This window comes from Equus caballus, chromosome 2, assembly GCF_041296265.1.
Source record: "Equus caballus isolate H_3958 breed thoroughbred chromosome 2, TB-T2T, whole genome shotgun sequence".
In the NCBI taxonomy this organism is placed as follows: Eukaryota; Metazoa; Chordata; class Mammalia; order Perissodactyla; family Equidae; genus Equus; species Equus caballus.
The window spans coordinates 62,462,785-62,485,607 of NC_091685.1; the positions used below are offsets into that span (position 1 = coordinate 62,462,785).

Consider the following 22,823-nt stretch of genomic DNA (forward strand, 5'->3'; position numbering starts at 1 on the left):
AAATTGCCTGAAACTGCAGCTGAAAGCTTTCACCCAAAGGCTGGTGCAACCTCTAGGACATCCTGTCTCTTCCCTTCTTGAGCTGTGAGCTGTGATCTCGACCTGTGATCATCCCTTACCCTCCTCTTTCTGCCTTCTTCCGTCTCTGAACTGGTCTGTGCTTTGTCCCCTAATGTCTGCCAGCTCCTCTCCAGCTCTTTCCGGCCACTCCACAGGGCTGGGTCTCCTCTCCCCAGAGGTCTTTTGGAACTGGAGTTTGTCCCCTGAAACTCTTCAGGGCTGGGGTCCAGCTCTGGCCCCCCGGGCCCATCTGCAACCAGACAGCAGCATATTTCATTTCTTTGCTGATTCGTCTGCATTATCATAGCAACACCACTGGATACATACATACATACATCCTCCAATTCCCAAGGGACGTGCGGGTGGGAGAGGGCACTCCCTCACACCAGGGTTAGGCCCTTTTTCTCACCAACCATCTTGAGTCCAGCCAACTAAAGAAAGATGGAGAAAACCAAAGGTTCTTTGTTTGTTCTTTCTGTCAACAAATATTTGAGTCCTTCTATGAGAGGCCATGCGGTGCACTGTGGCCAAGCACACAGGCGCGGATCCACCTGCCTGGGTTCAAATTCGAGATCTCCACTTCCTGGCGATGCGACGCTCAGCACATTGTTTATCCTCTGCATGCCTTAGTTTCCTCCTCTGAAGAATGAGGGCTAGAATAGTGCTCATCTCATAGGGCTGCTGTGAGGATCCAGCAAGTTAGGACACAGGTACCCGCCTAGGTAAAGCGTCCCTTGAGGTGAATATTTCCCTGGTGTTTACAAAGCAGTTCTCCTGATCCAGACCACCGTCCCAGGACACTGAGGCTCAAAGGGCAGACTGGGAATCGAGATTCAGGCCACAGGAGTATCCCTCGACCACCACCAGGTAGGTGACATCCTCCCTGAACCTCAGTGTCCTCATCTGTAAAATGGGCAGCATGGCTCTCAAGGTCGTCGTGAGGTTCACTGAGATAGTGGAGAGGATGTGCTTTGTGAACTCAAACCTGCCATTGCCCAGTGGAGAAGAGAGACAGCTGGACATGGCCCCTTGCGATCCACTGGGACTTGTGAACGAGGTGGCTGTCCTCCGCCCCTTCCCGCTCCTGGCTTAGGAGAAAGTTTCTCTGCCCCTTTGGCCTCACCTACTTTACTCCAAGGGCCAAATGGGGGTGGGCATGGAGGTGTGGGCATGTGGGAAAGGGGCAGACTGTAGCAATCAAAAGAGCGGGCCAGTGTCCCCACGCTGTGGTCCCGTCTTTCCGTGCTCTCCTGCCACAGCCTTCACACACCTCATGGCCATCCCGTTTACCTGTTGGCTCTCCTCACCAGATGCCACCCCATGGAGACAGGGACCTGCGAGGCGTTCCTCTCGGTCCCGGAGTTCAGGCAGAACCTGGTACAGGCAGGCGCTCAGTACCTGTCTGCTACCTCAGCGTCTGACACGTGAGGATCCCAGAGAAGAGACGTCACGAGAGTCACAACTCCTTGCTTGATGTCAGGTTCCCTCAGATGTCATTGTTTTCACCAGAGGCCCCTCCAAGAACAAAATCACTGAATTTGGGAGAGCTCGGGCCCAGTTCTCTCACGTACAAAACGGAGGTTTGGAGACGAGAAGTGGCCACGCAGCCACGCGCCTAGCGGGACAGAGCCGGGGGGCCAACGCTCCCGGGCTGCCCGGGATTGAGGGGCTTCTGGGGACGCGGGACCTTCGGCGCCGAAACGGGGTCAGCCGCAGTCACCCTGGGGCGTGGGTCTGGACCCCGGGGTCCTCCCTTCTCCCAGGCCCTCCTCCCATCAGGTGGGCGAGAAGAGCGTCCAGGGCCGAGATCCGGGGCCCCTCCACGAGACGGCCCCCGCCGCGCCAACCACGGGGCCCCACGCGCCCCCCGCGCGCTCCCCGGCAGCCGCGTCCGCGGGTTCGAGGCCGGCCCGGGGGCACGGGGGGCGGGCGCGCCCGGCGGCCTGGGGACCGGCGGCACAAAGAGGCCTGGCGCGGCAGTTTTGAAAATACCGAGGAAGTTGATCTGGGCCGGGGCCCAAGAAGTGACGAGGAGGGAGGCGCGGAGCGGGGAGGGAGCGGGGAGGGAGGCGGCGGCGCGCTGGGCCGCAGACCTCGCCGGCCTCCAGCGGACGCGCGCGGCGGGATGGGCGGCGGGGCGCGGCGCTAGGTGCCCGGCGGGCGGCCCAGGCTGCGGCCGCGGACCCCTCGGCGCGCCGGCCCCGCGGCGCCCGGCATGCCCCCGGCCGCAGCCCCTCTCCCGCCGAGGACCTCCGGCTGCGACCGGCGCGCCGCGGCTCCAGCCGCCTTCGGGGGCCTCCCGGGGCCCGGCCGCGGGGACCATGAAAGGTAAGCCCCGCGCGGGAGCTCGAGGCGAGATGTGCCCGGGACGCGGTGGGGGCTGAGGAGGGAGGGGCCCTCCGGGAAGGAGTTCGGGGTCTTCTTCCTGCCTTTCGGGTCCTTCAGCGGGACGGATCCGGAGGACAGGAGGGAGCATGAAGTCAAGGGAAGGGGAGAGGAGGAGGATGGAGAAAGTTCGCGCGCACTCTCCTTCACGGTCCTGTCCTCACTGCTCATCGCTCTATCCAGAGCAATGAATTTTAAATTTTAAATCCTAGAGAAGTTTCTGATCCCTTTAGCCAGGGAGCCGTCTCCGGGGCTCCCGCAGTCCCACCTAGCTTTCTGCCCGGCGCCGGCCCAGGATTCTCCTCCAGGAGACCCCCGTGTGGAGGCCTCAGCCCAGGCCTGCCCTTCCCAACCTCTGAACCCTGGCTGACCCGCCCTCTGACCTCCTACACCATCGGCTGGGGAGACCAGTGGTCCAGGCCTGAGCTCTGCCCAGGGCAGTGGGTCATCCCCACAGCGGCCCTTGCAGCGGTTCTCGGGGTGGGAAGAAGACTTGGTCCAGGTGCTCATCCCCGGGCCTGGCTTTCCTGAGCACGCCCGGTCTTCACGATGGATTCAGGCGGTGGGAGAAGCAGGCCTTGGAGTCATCCCGTGGGACAACCAGCCTTTGAGGTTTTCAGTGCCATCCCCTGCCTCTTCAGCAATCCTTCCACAGCCCCGGGGCGGATGCTTGTGCTCCGGAGAGGGAGAACCTCCCCGGTTGGTCTTCGACTGTTGAATGCGGAAGCTGGAAAGGACCTTCGACGTTGCCGGCAGGGCTCTAAACTCTGCTCTCAGGCAGCGGGGAAGCAGCTCTGTTTGTCTCTTTGACATGTACTGGGCTGAGGGTTCCTATGAGGAAGGGGCTCCACGGACACCCCTCTGATTGAACACAGCCTCCACATTGTGTAGTTGAGGAAACTGAGGCCCCAAGAGGTAGGACCAGCTTCATGGGTATGCGACCTGTGTATTCTCACAGGGCCGGCGCCTGGAAGGCCTCACACTAGGTTTAATGCTCTGCTGTCGCTGATGTGAAATTCTTAATAATTTTTTAACAAGGGACCCCTGCACTTCATTTCGCACTGGGCCCCACAAATTATGCTGCTGGTCCTACGGACAGAGGAAAGGACTTGCCTAAGAGTCACAGCTAGTCAGGGGAACTAGAGCCCAGGGCTGCTGACTTCCAGGCCAGGGCGCCTGCTGGTATACCCCGGCCACTCTGTCCCTTCCTTCCCTCTGGCCTCCGGCCCCTCTGTCTGTGCTTTCTGATGGCCTTATCATCTCTCGGGCTGTCTGGGATGAAGCAAGCAAGTTATAATCAAGCCCAGGGAGTTCCCTTGGCAGCAGAGAGGATCCTCACCCACGAAGCTTCTGCTCTCAGCTACCACATCCATGGAGCAGTACCCTTCCCAGTCAGCCGGCCTAGGGCAGGTCATCACCGAGAAGCCTCCGGAAAGGTCTTAGACCACATCCCACCACAGGCTTGGGGCCCCTGCTGCTCGGGACCTTAATGATGATGGTAAGATGCTGCACATTCTCAGAGTGGTTTGTCTCCACTGACATTCCAGACAAACACTGTTAGAGAAAGTACACTGAGGGAAAGACAGGCAGGGCTGAACCTCTGAAACGGAGGAAACATCCAGCTCCCGAGGAGGAGGGAGACGGGAACACACGATCTTCCTCTCTGAAACTCAGTGAGGCCATTCCACTCCTGAGTGGAGGAGAAAAGAGCTGGTGTGAAGGAGTATTTGGAGGAGGTTCCTGAGGAGGATGGGCTGAAATGCGTCATCAGGTCCCAGGGTCCTCCTGGCCTGCTGGCTGGGAGGCTGTGGGCTCCCAGAAAGAATCCTGAGACCCGTCCCTCTCACCTCCTTTTCCCTGCTCTCAACCAACAGCCTCACCACGATGTGGGCCCAAATTCCTGCCCACTGGGGCCTTCAGGGCAGCACTCACGTGCTTTTCCAAGTCTCCACGAAGCCCTCCCATGATCTCCAAGAACATCCCAGGGGCCAGGCTGCAGAGACACGGGAGAAGGCGAGGGTTGATTCCCAGCGCACCCCCCTGCAGGGTCTTCCCAGTCCTCCCCAGGAGCCAGGAAGAGCCGCCGCCTCTACCTGGGATGGAAAAGGCAGGGCAGACAGCAAATATTTGGCCTTTGGGATCTGTGGAGTGTGAAGAATCGGGATTTTTTTCATTCACATGGAAAAAGTAAAGTGCCCAGCAGAGCAGGGCGGCCCCTTCCCTGGGGGGATGCTGGCTTCAAAGGCCCCTCCAAAGGGCCCACCAATCTGAGAATTACATCTGTTGGCAAAGATTCACCATCCCCTCTCAAAGCAAAACATCAGGTGATGTTATGTTTGGTGGGAGAGAGGGGCGTTGGTGGGGACGGACGGCACTTAAACAAGAAAACACGTTTGCTGAGGAGCACTGCCACCAGTGGCCAGGCGCCAGGGCCTGCTCTGCCAGCCAAGCTGTTTCCACCCCAAGGCCCCTCCTGCCCGCCCACCACTGGCTGGCCAGCCAGGCCTCCCAGGCAGCCAAATCTATTGATGCAATCTGTTGATGCAGGTGCAGCCCCTCTCACACCTGGGGGGCACAGAGCTGCCACCAGCCCCTTGGTGACATGACCCCCTGGGAGCTTCCCACTGGCTTGCCTGAGCCATTAACAGCCCCCTGTGGGATTGTTTGCACAGCCCTGGTGAGAGAGTCCTGTCGGGGGAGCCCTCCCATTTTATGAGGCCGTCTCTAGAGGCAGCCTGGTTCCCTGCAAAGATGACTGATTTGAGAGTCAAAGACGTGGGCTCTGGTCCTGGCCCTGCATGAGGCTCCTGTCAAAGTGTTTCCCTCTCTGGGCCTCATTCTCCTCCTGGGTGGTCCCTGAGGCCCATCCTACTCTGAGGCTCTGTGACTCAGCCCAGGAGCTCTGGGTCTGAGTACCACTTGGGGAGCGGAAGAGGCTCTGTAGAGAGATGTTTGGAAACAGGCCTGCCGCATGGGCTGCTCTTTGCCCCTGGAGGCTTATCCTCAGCTGCCACCGACAGGGCAGGGCCGCACCCTGCTATTCCCCAATGTGGGAGGAACAACCCCTCCCCACAAAATCGGACAGCAGTGCCCATACCCCGTGGGCAAAGAGTGGTCGGGGAAAGGAGGGGCTGCAGAATACAGCAATGTGATCCCAGAAAAATCTGCTTCCCACAGCTGGTGGAGGGAGATTATATCCACTCATGAGTGGGCACTGGGTCCACTTTGAAAGCCTGACCTTCCTCCCCAGACCTTGGGGCGCTGGAAGGAGCCTGAGACCAGAAGTAAAGGAGCCGACATGGCAAAGGTGCAAAGAGCCACTAACAGCCCAATGCGGGGGGCCACAGGGGGCCCCAGGGGCTCAGGTCTTGGAGATCAGCTCCCAACACTCAGACACACACACACACACACACACACACACGCACGCACGCACATTGGTCACCTCGCCAACCAGCTGGGGTAATTTTAATAACTGAAGACGCACATCCCAAAGCTAATTTGAGAGAGAGGAAAAAGAATTGTGCTTCTAAATAGATGGCGAATAGCTTGGCAGTTTCCGTGAAGGACAGGCAGCTGTGCTGTTAGAATTGGTGAGTGCAGTGGCATGACGGACTGCACCACTCACAGAGGCACTGCCCGTGTTTGTTATGCTTAATTTAGCGTGTGTGTGTGTGTATGTATGTGTTGTGAGAACTGACACCCAAGGTTAGGCCCAGCCCTGTCACAGATCAGCTTTATAACTATGGTGAAGTCATTGATACTTCCTGGCCCTCTGTCTTCTCATCTGCATGTAGACTGGAGGATCTTTGAGGTTCTTTTCAGCGCTAACATTCTACTCTGTTGTTTTTCCTTCTGTGAGGGTATATATATTCATATCTATTCATCTATGTATCTGTCAATGTCTATCTATCTGTCCCCATATATATATAATCTTACCCTCAGAATAAGACTGTAAAGCCCACATGTTGGTATCAGAATGTGAGTTTCACGAGCATGGGGACCCATTTCTCTGCCTTTTTCTTGTCTCACTCCCGCACAGTGTCTGGCACTTAGGAGGTGCCTACTGCATCTGTGCAGTGGGTGTATCTGAGTCCCCCACAGGGGTAAGATCCTTAAAGACAAGAATCACACCCTGGTATCCCAGAACCAAATGCAGGCATTCAGTGAAGATTCATGCTTCGGTTTAACAAACGTTTGTTGACCAACTGCCAGGTGCCAGGACTTGTATGTCTACGTATGTCTAAGGTCTGAGAAAGAGGCCGAGAAGAGCTCAGGCACTGTCCTTTCTCCCAGGAGCTTACCCTTTGCTAGGACCTATAAGATTAGTGCCCAAATCATTCAAAAAGACTTAAAGTGGTAAGTGTCATAAGAGAGGTCCCAAAGAAGCGGTTTGGGATGGTATTGGTTCTTTCCCTGTCTCTCCTCCTTTGCTGCTCTCCTTCTGGGCCAGTGTGTGGTTTCAGCTGTGGACTCCTTGGTTCTTACTGGGCGCCCATTCCTTGAACAGCCTCACCCAGCCTTGTAGATTTGACACATGGGATAGGCTGATGAGGCCAGATTTATTCCTCTGAGCTCAGGACCCATATTTCTGACAGTGTCCTGACCATCTCTAGATGGAGACCCGCAGACACCCTTCAGGGCTCAGATGAGATACCTTCACATCCACCTGAACCCAAGCTAAAATATTGGTTATTCTGGGATGTCGCCCCCCACTTTTTGGTGAGCAAGCATGTATCCAGTACCTGCTTTTCAGGAGGAGGCATGCTGGTTTGAAGGTAAGCAAGGATGGTTCCTGCCCTCAGGCAGAGACAAGACATGCACACTTAACAAGAAAACCAGATAATCAAGGGAGATGACACAGAAGAACAAATGAGTGGTATATACAGTAGATTTGGAAGGAATCCCTGGAGAGAAGGAGAGCATTTCAAATTGGGGCTGTTGGGAGAGACTTTAGGGAGGTGTTGAAGGGTGAGCAAGATTTAGATGGGGTCATTCCAGGGACAGTGGAAGGTGGGCATTGTGTCCTTGGGTGCATGTGCTTTGGGGTGATGGGCAGAGAGATTGGCCTGGAGTTAAGAGTTGGCCAAGAGAGGCAAGCAGCCACAAGACCAGGAGGCCTTGAGTGCCGTGCTAAGGACTTCCACTTGTGTCCTGCTGACATTGGAGAGGCCCTGGAAGGGGTTGTCAGGAGATGACCTGGCTGCTGCTTCTCCCTGGAGACGTTGGGAAATCTCTATTTTTAGAGAATGCGAGGGAGAAAATGAGCTTGTGAAGGAGCCAAAAGGAGTGGTCAGGGACACAGGCAGGGAACTGTGACAGTAATGTCATGCAAATCAAGAGGAGAAAGTTCCAAGAAGGAGGAAATGGTCAACAATGTTGACTGTTGAGCGACAGGGTTAGCACAGGATTATTTGATTTGGAGGGAGCCAGGCTGCACGGCTGCGAGGGGAATGGGTAGATTGGATGCAAAGTGGCAGGGAGGCCTCACATTAGAGACGTTTCAGAAAAAGGGAACTAGGTAGTCAAAGTAAGAAGCAGGGCCAGGCAGGAAGAGTTCTTGCAGGTGGGGCTGGCCTCTGCTCATGTGAAGGAAGAAAGAAAGAAGAGAAGGGGAAATGGGGGCACAGTAACGAAGGAGGCAGGAGTGGGTGAGCTTTGCCGGGGAAAGAAGACGGGCTCTCTTCATGGGGAACCGAGGAAAGGGAGAAATGACACATAGAGACAGACTTTTTGCATTACTGGTTGCATTTAATCTTCTTATGATACAGACTCTTTATGAAAAATTGAGAAAAGGAAAGAAATAGCACTCACATGAACTCCTGTCCCTCAGAGATAATTGACAAGATTTGAATGACCATTCTTCCGAAAATCTTTCTGTGTCTATTTGCACACAAATTTTTTTCACATAGGTAAGATTATACTATCCATGTTATTCTGTATATGTATTTTTAAAATTCAACAATAGAATGTAGATATCTTCCCTGGACAATAAATATAGATCTGCCTTATCTTTAAAATGGTTGCATAATACTCCACAGTACAACTTTACAATAATTTATTTAACCAACCCCTTATCAATGGGCATTCGAGTTACCTAACATTTTTCCTGAAGTTTATCATAGCACGCAGTGATAATCTTTGCACATCCATCTTTCCTAGTTGTATAAGTATTCCCTTAGAAAAAAATTCCCAGAAAGGAGATTGCTGGGTCAAAAGGCATGCTCACTTGGAGTTTGGAAGCAGAGTGCCAGACTGCGCTCCAGATGCACAAGAGGGCCCCTTTCCACACGCCCTCGCCTACACTGGATTTAAGATTTAAGGCGTAGGGACCTTGAGGGAGTTAGGGGGAAGGTGGAGAGCTTAAACCTAATGGTTTTGATCTTCTCATCTTTGGAGAATGAGATGGGCTGAGAAGAGGAGTAGTGAGTGAGGATCCAGATGGCAGGACTCGACTGGGCCAAATCCACCCCTCTCTCTGCCGGGCTTCCACCGAACTGGGTTCGCACCTGACCCTGGGGCTAGGCTGATCTGGGAGTTCAGAGTAGCTGATGGCCTGGGTGAAGTAGGGAGCATAAAGGCTTAGTGCAGTGGGGCTTAGGAAGGACAGTGAGAGGGTATAAAAAAGGAGCTTATCACACAGAGGGAACAGCAGTAGGCTTTGCACTCCAGAGGGTGGGCAGGCTGAGCTTCGACCAACGTGCGGATGAGACCTATAGATTCCAGGCCAGGGAGCCCTGAGGTATGGAGGACCAGCAGGCTTTCAACATAAATGCTGCCTCCGTTAAAGCTGATGGCAGAAGACAGGGTAAGGAAACAATCTAATCCGAGTAAGGTGCTTACCCAGAACAGTGTTCCCTGAGGTAGCTGCACCACTGAATACCAACCAGTCCCATGGTTTTTTTTTTTCAAGAATGGCAGGAAGTTCCATGGTCAAATAAATTTGAGAAACAGAATTATAATACAGTTTGAAATGGGCCTGTTTCTTTGCAGGACTTTTCAAAGTTTTTAGTATGTTAATGTTGAGTCTCCAAAATGGGATAGAGTATGCAGCATTTTCCAGACTTACTTGATCAAAGAACCTTTCTTCACGAAAGAGTATTTTGAAACCAGCGTTCCGTAAGACACGTTTTGAAAAATGGATTTCTTGAAAGTTGGGAATTGCTCCTGAGAGTGACGGGCATTGGGAAAGGGAGATAAGTGACAATTCAAGTAGGATAGAAAAATAATCCTGATAAAAATTACCGGTACTACCATTTTTCAGATATTTACTATGTGCCAAGTACTTTGTATATATTGTCTTATTGAATTTCCACAGCAGCTCTGTGAAGTAGATGATATTCCCACCATTTTTGCACGTGAAGCTCAGAGAAGGGATGGGAAGTCCCCGTGTGAGAGAGAGCATGGACCTCAAGTGGTGAGAAGCAGAGAGAGTGTGAGGTTTGAAGGCCCAGAGGTGACTATTGAGGTCAAGAAACTAGTGATTCACATTTCTCCTATCCCACTGGAGTTTTGGGGTCCGGGGGAGTGGAGGAGTTGCTATCTACGCAGAGGAAACCAGTGTGCATGTGGTGAGGGAGGGTTGGGGTCTGTGGTATTGAGTGAACAGCCTGGGTTCTCTTCTTACCTGGAGGCTATCCCGCCCCTTGAAGGGGTATTTAGAAATGGAGCGGGCATCTGGAGTCATCACGATGACCAGGGATCGCTCCTGGCATTTAGTGGGCCAGAATGCCAAATGTCTGTGCGGTGTGGGTAAATCCTGTCTAAGGAAGAATTGTGCCACCGAAAAGCCAAGAGCACCCCGGTTAGAAACACTGAGGGCAGAAAGGGGAGGAAAGTCATTTAGGATAAAGGGGGCTTAGGATAAAAGGGGAGTTTGCCCACAACCTCTGTGCTTACCAGAAACACAGGTTTTCCTTCATTTGAGGAATGAAGGAGCAGAAAGGAGCTGAGTGTTACAGGGAAGCAGATCGTGACAGCTTGTTGAGCAGAAAAGTCTGAAAGGGAAGGACCAGATAGATTCATTAGAGCAGAGAGGGCAGACTGGGTCCCATCTGGATACAGACGCCTCCGCACAGGAAGCCTGTGGGGAGGGGTAATGGTAGAGGGGTTCTAATGAAAACAATTTTGCAACCGTAATTATAGCATTCTCCAACCTTAAACTATAGCTATTCTGCAACTTTAAATATAGCATTGGCTTCTGAAAAGACTCTGAAATCTTTATTTTTACTGACCCAATTGGCTGTTTTGAAAACCCACTCTGTGAACTCCGTAGAAGATAATCATCAAAATATGTTCCTTGAAGTTCCCAAAGAAAGACCTCTTATTCTATTCCTCGAATCTCTCCCCCTTGCTGACTCTGATGGAAGATTGCAGTCCTGGAAAGGCGAAAGAGTTCATTAGCTCCACATTTTTGGTCAACCGAAAGAAAGCTGAAGTCGGCGACCACAGTTGAGTTAGCAATTGGTTAACAGGTCCCAGCTATTTTCCACCTCCAGAGGGAGAAGTGAACCAAGCTCGGCCCCAACAGAGTCAGCAGTCACGACTAGTGATGTGCCAACACACACACCTTCAATCGAACTTTCTACGTGGCTCTGTGGGAGCAGAGACTTTAAAAAAAAAAAAAAAAAAGGAGTTCCTCTTGTGGCTGCCCTGATGTTTGAGTTGGATGTGATGATCTTAGGTATGAGAAGAACAGAGGCTCTTTCAAATCTCCAGTGGTTGCCACTGCTTTATGAGTCTGAGTTTACAACACTGGCCTTCGAAGGCTGTTTGATTTTTTTTTAAGCACACTGCCTGCAATTTGCCTAGAGATCCCTAGATGAAAAATGGGCCCTGGCCGTGCCTTTGGAAGGTCATTTGTGGGCCTGGCTTCTTTATTACAGGGACCGGATGCCCCTTCCTGACAGTTCCAATCCCTTGGGGCCACTGGAACAGGGGAAGCAGAAGCTGGCTCATGGGGTCCCAGAGCAGCATGCTGCCCCAAGCTTGTCCCGGGAGAGGGGGTTACCCGAAGACTTCCAGGTCCAGGCATTACCATAGCTTCTCCAGTGTCCTCTCCCAAGCCTATAATAGGTGTTATCCTGGAACCAGCAAAATGAAAAAAGGAAGAAAAGAGAGAGAGAGCGAGAGAAGGCAACAGAGGCTATTTCTGTCCTCCTGGAAACAGCGTCTCTTCAGACACATGGCCTACAATATGGTGGCTTCTCTGACCATTCCAGTTGCCTGGCAACCCATAATGTTTGACTCGCAAGTGCCCCTCAATTTTCAGCATGTCCAAGTCCTCAATCTTATGGATAATTTATGTGTGACACAGGGAAGGAGCAGGGCCTTATTTTAGAGGGCCATAACAACACTGGTGGTATTCTGAGGTAGTTAACTGGGACACCAGTAGAACAAAATAACCCTCCCCCCAAAAAACAAGAGAGGCCTTTTAGCTTTAGGAGGGGAATATCGTACCCCTTGCTTTGGTTCTGAGACAGAGAGGGGAAGCAGATCCTAAATTTTGCTGTACCCACCCCCAGTTCATTCCTTTTCTGTTCAAACATTAGTTCCTTGTGTGTTCATTTTAAGTCTGCTGCTTTAGGCTTTTGCATCCTCGGTGCATCAGCACTCCCCAACACTCCCGAGCCATGGAGAACACGAAGAATAAACCATATTTAAACCATATTTTAAGTCATTAATCTTTATTTTTAATGAGATGGGCTCTTAATTAAAACAGCAGAAGTTAACAATTAACTAAGAATGCAGGCCTTCTCAAAGGGTCAGTAAACCCGTTATTTCTGAACACCCACCACGCCGTCAGCCCTGTCCTGAAAGAGGCTGAGGGGAGATTTCCTGACCTTAAGGAGATAAACTGCTGGGAGGCCAGACCTGTAAGCAGATGTCAGGCCTGGATTGAAAGGCTTAGCCCAGCTCTGCGGCCTGTCTGAGCTGGTATGTGCAGCTCCACAAGCATTCTCTGTGTGTTCGGATCTTGCTTCAGATCCCTGGACGTTTTGGAACCATAACTAACTTACTCTCTGAGCCTTTGTAACATGACAGGTGGGCTCTGTGACTTTTGAGTTCCTTTCCCCTTCCTATCTCTGAAAACACTTTGGACAGGGGGTGCACCTAACAGATGGCCCCAGAAGGCATGGGAATAGGCAGACGTGGTGGGGGTGGGGGAGAAATGTTCTTTTCCTGTCTCTCTCGACGCTGCGTGGCCCAGTGCAAGAAGGGGTACAGATTCCTGTCTAATCAATCATCCTCTAATCAGTCAGAGCGTGCGTCCTCAAGCCAAGCTTTCCCCAATTCTTTGTGTCTGTTTCTTCCTCCGTCCTCTGACCGGAACAATCTTGGTGTAATGTGAATATAATGAGCCTGTGCTTGCAAAGGGCTTGGCTTATAAAAACCCCACAAATGCTTTGGATTATGTTCTCATTAAAATGAACAAGGCTCCAGTGGAGAGTTGCTGCGGCATTCCAGACATAGGTGAATTAGGGGTCCCTGTGGTCCGCGGCTCAGCGCTAGTGAACAGGAAATCTAGAGAATCAGACAGAGCAGAAGGACCTCTTTGGGGACTGGGGAGGGCCGTGAGTTATGGAGCTGAGATGTCAGCAAAGGGAATGTGGCCAAACACTTGTGAACCCCCTCATCTGGAGAGAGCTGAGATCCGTGCTGGCAACCATCATTTCCCTCCCCATGGGCTGCTCCGCAAAGAACCGGAACAGGGTCTTTATTAATTCCTGCTTGCTAGTGATTGCCAATTTGGGGGCTCTCAGTGGTAGGGCAAAGTTATGACGAAGCTGTGTGCTTTTTGAGAGGGTGTTTGCTGAAGGTCAGTGTCAGCCTCACTTGATTTAAGTCTTCCCAGATTCCCTGCAAAGGCTATAAACAGTGAAGTGACGAAATTGGCCCTGGAGCCAGAACAGGGAGGAGGCCTGTCACGAGGGAGGGCCGAGAAGCACCGTCAGGCAGTGGAGAGAAATGAGAAACACCGGCAGGAAGGCCTGGAAGGCATTTCTGCTGCAATAAATGGAAGGAATACCTCCCCGAGGGGCCCGAGGTGGGTTGATCTGACAGGCCGCAGGGTGGTTCCGGCTGAGATCATCAGGGCTGAGAGAGCACGCTAGTTAGGGTGAGGTTTTGTTCAGACATAGCACAGAGGCACCACGGAAACCTAGCCTGCCTCGCTTGAGGCGTGAGTTTATGGGAAAGGGATGGTAATCCTGGTACCGTCCCAGGCAGTTATCCTCGAAACTGTTAGCAGATTGATGATGGGGCAGCAGCCTAAGTCACAAAGCAGGGCTGAGGAGGCTGATTTCCTAGGATGCATATAAAGGGATCAGTCATACCCCCCATGTCATCCTTCTTTCTGCCACTGTACCCAGCCCCTCCAAAGGGTGCACACACACAATGTACACTGGCTCGCACACACACACGAGAACACACTAGCTCTATCAGAAAGAGGCTACCTGGAATCTGTTACTATGGAGAGGAAAACTCAACCAGGATTCAGGAGGCTTTGCCACACTCTGGCTCTTTGCCTTTGGTTCAACCCCCTCCTCGCCAAACTCAGTTTCCTCACCTGTAACATTGGGACAATAATTTCTCTCCCTGTGTGTCTCTCAGGCTAGTCGTAGGGATTAAATGGGATAACGGATGTGATCTCAGGTCTCCACTCTCCCTCCAGATTAACTCAGAATCTCCAAGTGTGGGGTGCTGACATTGGTCTCTTGACCAAGCTCCCCAACGATTTTTGCAGGCATAGACCCACTACTGACAAGCATAATACAAAATCATTCAGAGATTCATCCGAAATTGTGTTTGTTGAGCATTTCTCTGTGTCAACCACTGTGCTAGGGGCTTTGGATAAAGCACAGAACAAGACAGACACTGTCCCCACCTTCAGATCTTAAGCACTGGGGAAGAGAGCTGTTGAATAAATAACTAAAGGTATATTGCATTCCACAGAGGAAAAATGCAGAGCATGTTGTAGTATATATAAAAAGGGACTTACTCCAGTCTGGGAGCCCAAGAAAGACTGCTGAGGAAGTAACATAGAAGCTGTGACCTGAAGGACAAGCAGAGGGCACTTAAGGTGTCGATGGCGGCATCTTTAATTTGGGGTCGCCCACGTCCCTCCCCTGCTGAGCCCATCAGGGCTGCCTTCCCTTACCGAGGTTCCTTGCCCGCTCTGCCGCTGGCTCTGGCGTTGATCACAGTGGTTACTAAGGACTTGGGAAATGAGGTCGCAGGTGCTACTCAGGCTGCTTCTAGGTCTCGCCAGAGCCTCTGAGGCTCCATCGCACACTGGGTTACGGGCCCAGCCCCCCTCGCGTCTACCTGCTCACCTTGTCATTGCAGAAGCAAGGTTTCTGAGCATTGGTAGAAGCTTTGCTCGTCACTCTGAGGAGGGAGTAGGTATGGTGGGAAAGATGTCTAAGTTCAAATCTCAGCTTCACCACATATTTGGCGTGCGGTGAAGCAACACTCTTTGCTTCTCTGAACCTCAGTCTTTTTGTCCATAAAAGTGATACTTTAGACTGTAAAGGTTATAGAGTCATGTGAAGATTGCCTCAGGGCAAGACTGACTCAGCCCTTCATCACGTTAAAAAGGGAAAACAAGAAAAACAAAACTTGGAGCTTCTACTTCTAGGGTTATGGCTTGTAATATTCTCCCACCATAAAGTTTAGGTGCTACAGTACAAGCAAACTACTAAATGCATAGGTAAAGTTGGAAAAAAATGGGAAATCCCCAAGGACCAAGCTAAACAAAAAAATTAAATTAGGAGCTAAAACCATACCACTCAACAAATACAGAAGCTGGATGTCAGGAACCTAGACTCTTGGGTGCAGGAGGAGACAAGGCTGTGAGTGACACGAGGGTGGGGCAGGTGGACCGAAGACCCCCGGCTAAAGCCCCCCAGGCCCTGTCGCACTGGGACAGCCATTCTGGCTGGAATTTGGCCTCAGTCTTTTCTGATGGGTCACAGTCTTCCTACTGATTGGTCAGCGCTCATAACTGTGGTTAGAGATTTTGAGTCTCCTTGAATAAAGGGCCGGGAGGGGCAAGACGCTAGGGCGGAAAATCCCCCTGCCAGAGAGCTGACACGGAAACAGGATGTGTCCAGAGTCCAGGTGAGGGGAAAGGGCTGTGCTGGGCAACGGAAGCTTGCCCTCTCGTGGGTCTGGGCGTCCAGTTTATATTCCATGCGCACGTGTGGGCAGTCCAATCTAAGAAATCAGACTGCAGTGGTCTCGGTTCTGTAGTTTCCTGGCATCTGGTAACAGTCAAGGAAATGCCCTCTGGAAGCAAGTCTTGAATGCACAGCCCTCAGGACTCTACTGTTCAATCGGGGGTCCGTTGTGAAGGGCCTTCCACCCCTCCGCACCCCCAACCACCCCCTGGAGGGCACCATGGTGGCCCTGGAGCTGTGCACACAAACGCTTTTAACAATTTTCAAAAATAAATCCATTGAAACATCTGGAAGATATGTGATGAAAGGTTATGTTCTTAAAACAACCTCACATGAACAGAAAAATCAACAGCTCAACAGAAAAATGGCTAAAGGCTACATGGAGACAGTTCATGGAAAGGAATGGCTGTGAGCACTTAAGATGTTCAGTCTCACTAATAATTTTTTTTTTTTTAAAGATTGGCACGTGGGCAAACAACTGCTGCCAATCTTTTTTTTTCCTGCTTTATCTCCCCAAACCCCCCCTGTACACAGTTGTATATCTTAGTTGCAGGTCCTTCTAGTTGTGGGATGTGGGATACCGCCTCAACGTGGACTGACGGGCAGTGCCGTGTCCATGCCCAGCATCCGAACCCTGGGCCGCCTCAGCGGAGCACGCGAACTTAACCACTTGGCCACGGAGCCGGCCCCTCACTAATAATTTTTAAACTTGCAAAATAAAATATGGATATTCTTGCATTAAACTCGTAAAGACATTTACTTTATAAGACTCATGGGGTGAGGGACTAGTCCATGGATGTATCTTCACATGCTGTGTGGGGAGAAGTGTGATTTGTATGCCCTTTCTAGACAGCAATTGGTCGTTTGTTCCAGATCGTTAAAATGTTCTTACAATCTAAGCCAGTGAATTCACTGTTAGGAAATTGTCTTAAGAAAATCCCATATGTGCTTAACATTTGACATACAAGGATTTTCACTGCAGTACTATTTATAGATACACACATATGCATATGCACATACATACACACACATAATTTTTTCTGAAGCACTTGAGGGTAAGTTACACACATCATGGTCCTTTACTTCTAACACTTGAGTGTGGATTTCATAAGAATCGGAATATGATCAGAGTACAGATATGAAGTTCGTGAATTTGCTTTAATACTTTATCTGATCAACCGTACATATTCCAATGTTGTCAGCTGACCAAATATCCTCTATAGATTTCCTTCTCCTTCCAGCACAGGAGCCAGTCTAACGTTAAGGGTTGCATTTAGTTGTCATGTCTCCTTCACCTTTATTGTCGTTCATGACTGATATTTTTGAAAAATACAACACTCCCCCCCACTTTTTTGTATACAGTGATCCTCACTTTGTGTTTTTCTCATGGTTCCTCGTGATTCAAATGGGGTTATGCATTCTTGGCCAATAAATGACATAGGTGATGTATGCTGCTCAGGCTGTCACCTCTAGAAGCACACCATGTCCATCTGGCCCTCAGAGGTGATGTTAATTTTGATCACCTGGTCAAGGTGTTGCCTGATTTCCCTAATATGTAATTACTGGAATTTTTTTTTTTCCTCTCCTGCAGCTAATAAGTAGCCTGTAAGGAGACACTGTAAGACCATGTATAAATGCTGTTCTTCATTAGAATTTTCCCTAGAGGTAGCATCCATTGGTGGTTCTTGCCTGATCCAGTCTTTACCATAATGATTGCAACTGTTGATCTCCCACTCCAGTCCTCTCTTCTCTCTGTCTCTCTAACTATCATTGGTATGAATCCATGAATCTCTATTTTTTCAATAACATAATTGCATTATTATGCTTAATTATTTTAATGCTCAAATTGTTCAGAGTTGCCCAGTGGGGACATCTTCAAGCTGGTTTCTACTTCCTTATGACCTAGGTTGCTAGGCGTGTTTGTTGCTATTTCAGTGTCTTTGCAGCAAACAAAGTTATATGTATACACGTACCTAGAAATATAGATACATATATACATTATATGCACATAAACATGAACATATACATACAGATACATATTTTAGAAGTTATGGGTTCATATTGATGCCTCTAACTTCCATCCGTCCCCAAGGGCTTCTCTCTTGTCTCTCCCATTCCATAGCTCTGTGTCCCGTTTTTCACAATGAGAACCCCACGTCCAAACCACATCAACACATTTACTCACTTGTTCAATCTGGAATTCATCTAAAATAATTTGAGAATTGCTTTACCCATGCTACAACAATTCATAAAATTACTTAAAAAATTTCAAGATTTGTTTGTACTTCTTCCCCAATCACATCCTGTCATATCCCAGACTGAGTTTACATAGTCAAAACCATGCCATAATCTACTTAGATTAGTTCTTTCCTTTCCCCCATCAGTGTGCTTATTGTAGTCATTCAAAATGCAAGCAATCTGTTTAAAAAAAAAAATGCAAACAAGATTTATCTGGTTCCAGATGGGTTTTTTTAATCAATAAAATTTAATTTTTTAAATATGTAAAATATTAACATGTTTTCAAAAGTCAAAACTATACAAAAATTATACTCAGAGAAATGTCACTCCTTCTTGTGTTCCTTCCACCCCATCCCTTGTAGAAAACAACTTCATTGTCTTTTGGTTTACCCTTCCTGTGTTTCTTCTTTCAATGATAAGCAGGTGTATGCAAGTTTTCTTACTTTCCCTTCTTTCTTACAAAAAAGGTAGTATACTATATATGCTTCTTTGCACTTTGCTGTTTTCATTTACTATCTCTTGGAAATTACTCCATATCAGTTAATAGAGAGTTCCTTATTTGTTTGTAGAGCTGCATAGAGCCCCAATGGGTGTATATATACCATAGTACATTCATGTACATTTAGATAGTTCCCAGTTTTTGCAGATACAAATAACCCTGCAGTGAATAACCTTGTCATATGTATTTTCAGGTTGTTGGGGGTGTGTATTCTGGATAAATTCCAGTGTGATTGTGATTGTGTGATTGCTGGGTTGGAGGGCAAATGCATATATTAAATTCCCCTCCTCCGGGTTGGGCCATTTTGCATTCCCACCTCACTCCCCATGGCCTGGCCAACACAGTGCACTGTCAGGCCTCTGCATTCCTGCCAATCTGATGGGTGAGAAATGTTATCACAGTGTTGTCTTAAGCTGCATTTACCTTGTAAGTAAAGTTGAACATCTTTTCATTTGTTTAGGGGCCATTCTCACTGTCTCTTTTCAAAATTGTCTGTTCAGGTCTTTTGCCCATTTTTCTATAGGATTTTTCATTCTTCATTACCTCAATTTTTAGAGCTCTTTATATATTTGGTATGCTAGCTCTTTAGCTGTGATATGTGTTGTGAATATTTTCTCCCAGTTTGACATTTGCTTTTTTTGGCCAGGGACAAGTGTTTTTATTTTATTGTCATGTAGTCAAATGTATTGATCTTTTCTTTTATTGCCTCTGGATTTTACTGCATAGTTTAAAAAATCCCCTTAGCAGACGTCTCCCAAGCAATTTGGTCGTCATCATCAGCTTGCATCCCCTGCTTTTCGGCACAAAAGCCCTGGTCAGCTCAATCCAGACCACCTAACTTCTCAAACACCCACTTGGAGATTCAGCTCGCTCTGCCTATTTTGGGCATCTTGCTTCTCATCATTCATAAAAGACCAGGTCTTTTAAGGAGGAGGAGGTATGAGGTGTCTAGGGGGATGAGAGCAATCCTCAGAATGAGGGACCACATCACTTAGGTCTTATTTAGGGAGTACATGATCCCATGGAACAAGCATCAAATCAGCCTTCTGACATGAGACCTGCTCCTCCCACCATCCCTTCCACACCTGGCAGGCCCTGGACAAGGTGGTGTGAGGCAAAGCTCTGTGACCTTTGGTACCCTCCCACCTCCCGCTTCCTCCTCTCTGCACCCCCCACCTGGGCCGGATGCAGAGTCTTGGTGGGGACTGTGCTGTTGTGCTGGGGCCAGATTCACCCTCGTCCCTGGAAAAGGCAATTCTGCTTCGGTTACCATGTGTCAGGGCATGGAAGGACTCTGAGCCGATCAAGCAACCAGCTCTTATTTCTTCTTGGTCCACCCCAAGGAGTTTGAGCAAGGTGCAGATAGAGTAGGCAACTGAGCTGGCCTGTGTGTCTTTACCAGCTTGTTGGAGATCCTGCAGTCTCCCTACCCAGAGGTGTTAGGACATCCCAGTTCCTCAGCCCCTTGATTCTTACCTCTGTCCCCCTTTCTCTGCTTACCATCAGGTCACCTGGAGCTCAAGTGGGCTGACTTGTACCCAGGGGCAGGGGTGGGCACAGGGTGTGGGGACTGTAAATGAATCGGGCAGCTGGAGAGGGGTGGGTGTGACTCAGGGTCCCAGCCCTGGGACTGATGGCACTGGCTCCATCACAGTGAGGTCGGCCGCTGGCGACGGAGATGCATTGTGTGTTACAGAAGAGGAGCTGGCTGCTGACGACGAGGACATGCCAACCTTCCCGTGCACACAGGAGGGTAAGGGCTCTGGCGGCTGCCTTCTGATCTCCTTACCCCCATTCCCAGGCTGGTGACTTGTTTTCTCTCTCCATGGCTTCAAAACCCTGGCTGTCCTTTCCCTACTGCTTCCTGGAGGGTGAAAGGGCAGAGTGGCCTGGGTTATGCAGTACAGATGAAGTCAAAGTTTGACACAAGTGACATCTGTGTCCAGGGCTCCTCCTGAGACCTGTCAGGGACCTCTGCCATCTCCCTGGGGGCCTGTCTTCTAGCTGCCCCAGAACTACCTCCTTCCTTGTATCCCATACCAGCCAAGTAGCCCATCCTTCTCAGGCCTACAGGACCCATCTTGGCATGGTTAATCTGAGAAACCCATGCCACCTGAACTGTTAGAGTAGGGCTTCTCAGTGAGTTTCATAGATTAGAGCAGCTGTTCTCAACCTGGGCTGTGCATTGTAATCACCCAAGGATGCCTGAGCCCAGCCCTCAGAAATTCTGATTTCTTTTGGTCTGGAGTGTGAACAGGGCATCAGGATTTTTAAACATTCCTGGTACTCATAATGTGCAGCTGAAGGTAAATTCGCCTTAGAAATTTCATATTTCTGGGACTATCACTGCATTCCCTCTGGGCATTGGCCACCTGCCAGAATAGCCAAGAACACTGGGCTCCCTCCTTCCCGCATACCAGGGGCCCAGCTGGTGGACTGGCACCATTCTTTTGGTTTCCAGGAGAACTGCTGGTTACCTGAAACCTTGTGAGATGGGTGATAACCATCTGGGTTGCCTGGGACTCAGGGGTTTCCCAGGGTGTATGACTTCCAGTTTTAATACTGAGACAGTCTTGGCCAACCATCCTGGTTTGCCCCACCCTGAGGAGTTCCCATAACATGAGACTTTCAGTCTAAAACCCAGAAAGCCCTAGGCAAACCTGGATGAGTTGGTCACCCAGTGGTGTAACAGGGCTGGCTGCCCCATGTCATGGATCATCAGTAAGCCCAGTGTATCAGAGAGTGTTTGCCCACACCGTGGGCTGAGTGATGATGCCATAGAGAGAGAGTGATGGGAGTGGTGGGGGTGTTCTTTGAGACCCTGACTCTGGTCTCTTCACTTCCTAAAAGCTCTAGGACCTAGAGAAAAGGCAGTGGGATGGGTAGAGATGGATGGAGAACAACTCCCTTTCTGAGGCTGGTTTGAAATGTAATGAGACAGGCCCGAGCAAGAGCATGAACCTGATCCTTCAGCTGCAGCCTCAGCCACTGGCCTAAGCCACTGCTCTCCTTCTGTCCCCCACAGGCCGGCCGGGGCCCCGCTGCAGCCGCTGCCAGAGGAACCTGTCTCTGCACACGTCCGTGCGGATCCTTTACCTCTTCCTGGCCCTGCTCCTGGTGGCCGTGGCCGTGCTGGCCTCTCTGGGTGAGTGCAGCTCCCAGCAGCCTCCAGCTAGTCCAGGGCTCCCCTATCGCGGCTGCAGGGCAGCTTCTGATCAGGGGTTGGCACCAAAACGCTCTACAAATGCAGATCTCTGTGGCTCAGGGCCCAGGACAGCATCTTACTGACCAGGGAATCTAATACCTGATTCAAACTGCGAAGACCGGCTCCTAATTTCTGGTCAATAGTTAGCTGTGTGGCCTTGAGCAAGGCGCTTCCCCTCTCAGGACCTCTGTTTTCCTATTGGTGAAATGAGAGGATAGGACCAGATCAGTGGTTCTCAGTTTCAGCTCCGTGTTAGAATCAACTGGGAGCTTTAAAAAATACTGATGCCACGGCCCCACCCCAGATAATGAATTAATTCAGTATTTTTAAGCTCTCCAGATGATTCTGTTGTATATCCAGGTTGAGATCACTGGGTCAGGCCACTTCTAAGCCCCTTCCATGGTCTTCGTGAGTGTTTCTCAAAGTGAGTTTAGATGCCAGCCTGCATCAAGATCACCCCCGGGATTTGTTATGATGCAAATTCCTGGGTCTCCCCCAGACCTACTCAACCAGAGTCCTGCAGGGGAGTGCTGCAGGGGAGTCCTGCAGGGGATCTCAAGTTGGTGGGTTGCGAACACATCATGGTTTGCATGACTATGGTGGCTGACCCAGGTGAGGGCGCACAGCCGGATTCAGGTAACTTCTGCCTTCTGGGTGCTGACAGTTTATGGTCAACTGATGAAAACAAATTTGATGGCTTCTCACTGCAATCCCCTTCCACTCCTAGCTTCAGATTTTGAAAATTCAGACTTCTTTACTAAGGGAAGCGAGCAGGTTTGTTTGTTCCATGGACTAGAAATTAGAGACAAGGCCGGGACTAGGGCGAGACAAGCAGGTATGCATGGTGCCTCATGCCAGGTGCCGACCCTGCACTCGAACTACTTGACCCGAGAGTGTGCACTTCCCTAAGGGAGGCGGGGCGGGTAACGGGGTTCCCTGGTCCAGGCCCTGGTTAGAGATATTCAGTAACTGGCTTCCTTGGCTTGAAGGCAAGAGGCCAGCATATTAAATTTGAATAGACGCTCTAATCAACTTCCAGTAATCCCGAAGGCATTAATTAATCCAACACGAACCAAGCACCTACTGTGTGCCAGGTATTGGGAACAGAGATGAGTCTGTTAATTCACCATCACAGGGAGCAGTTCTCAGTCTCGTCTGCACATTGGAATCCCTTGGAGAGCATTTAAAAATACCACTCCAGATGAGTGAAATCAAATCACTGGGTGGGACCCAGGCTTAACTGGCTATGAAACCTCCT

At 50.3% G+C, this 22,823-nt stretch overlaps 1 protein-coding gene across 2 annotated transcripts in view; it reads left to right on the top strand.

Annotated features, from left to right (window-relative positions):
• Positions 1–1,945: 1,945 nt before the first annotated feature.
• The window catches only part of SCARA3 (scavenger receptor class A member 3), a 43,108-nt gene continuing 22,230 nt past the window's right edge, over positions 1,946–22,823 (top strand). The window contains exons 1-3 of one of the 2 annotated variants that reach the window (XM_023636196.2): positions 1,946–2,388; positions 20,015–20,113; positions 21,386–21,505. In XM_023636196.2, coding sequence (XP_023491964.1) covers positions 2,382–2,388; positions 20,015–20,113; positions 21,386–21,505 — 226 coding nt within the window. In that variant the 5' untranslated portion in view covers positions 1,946–2,381. The remainder of the gene's footprint in view (positions 2,389–20,014; positions 20,114–21,385; positions 21,506–22,823) is intronic. The other variant, XM_023636198.2, reaches the window with a different exon arrangement.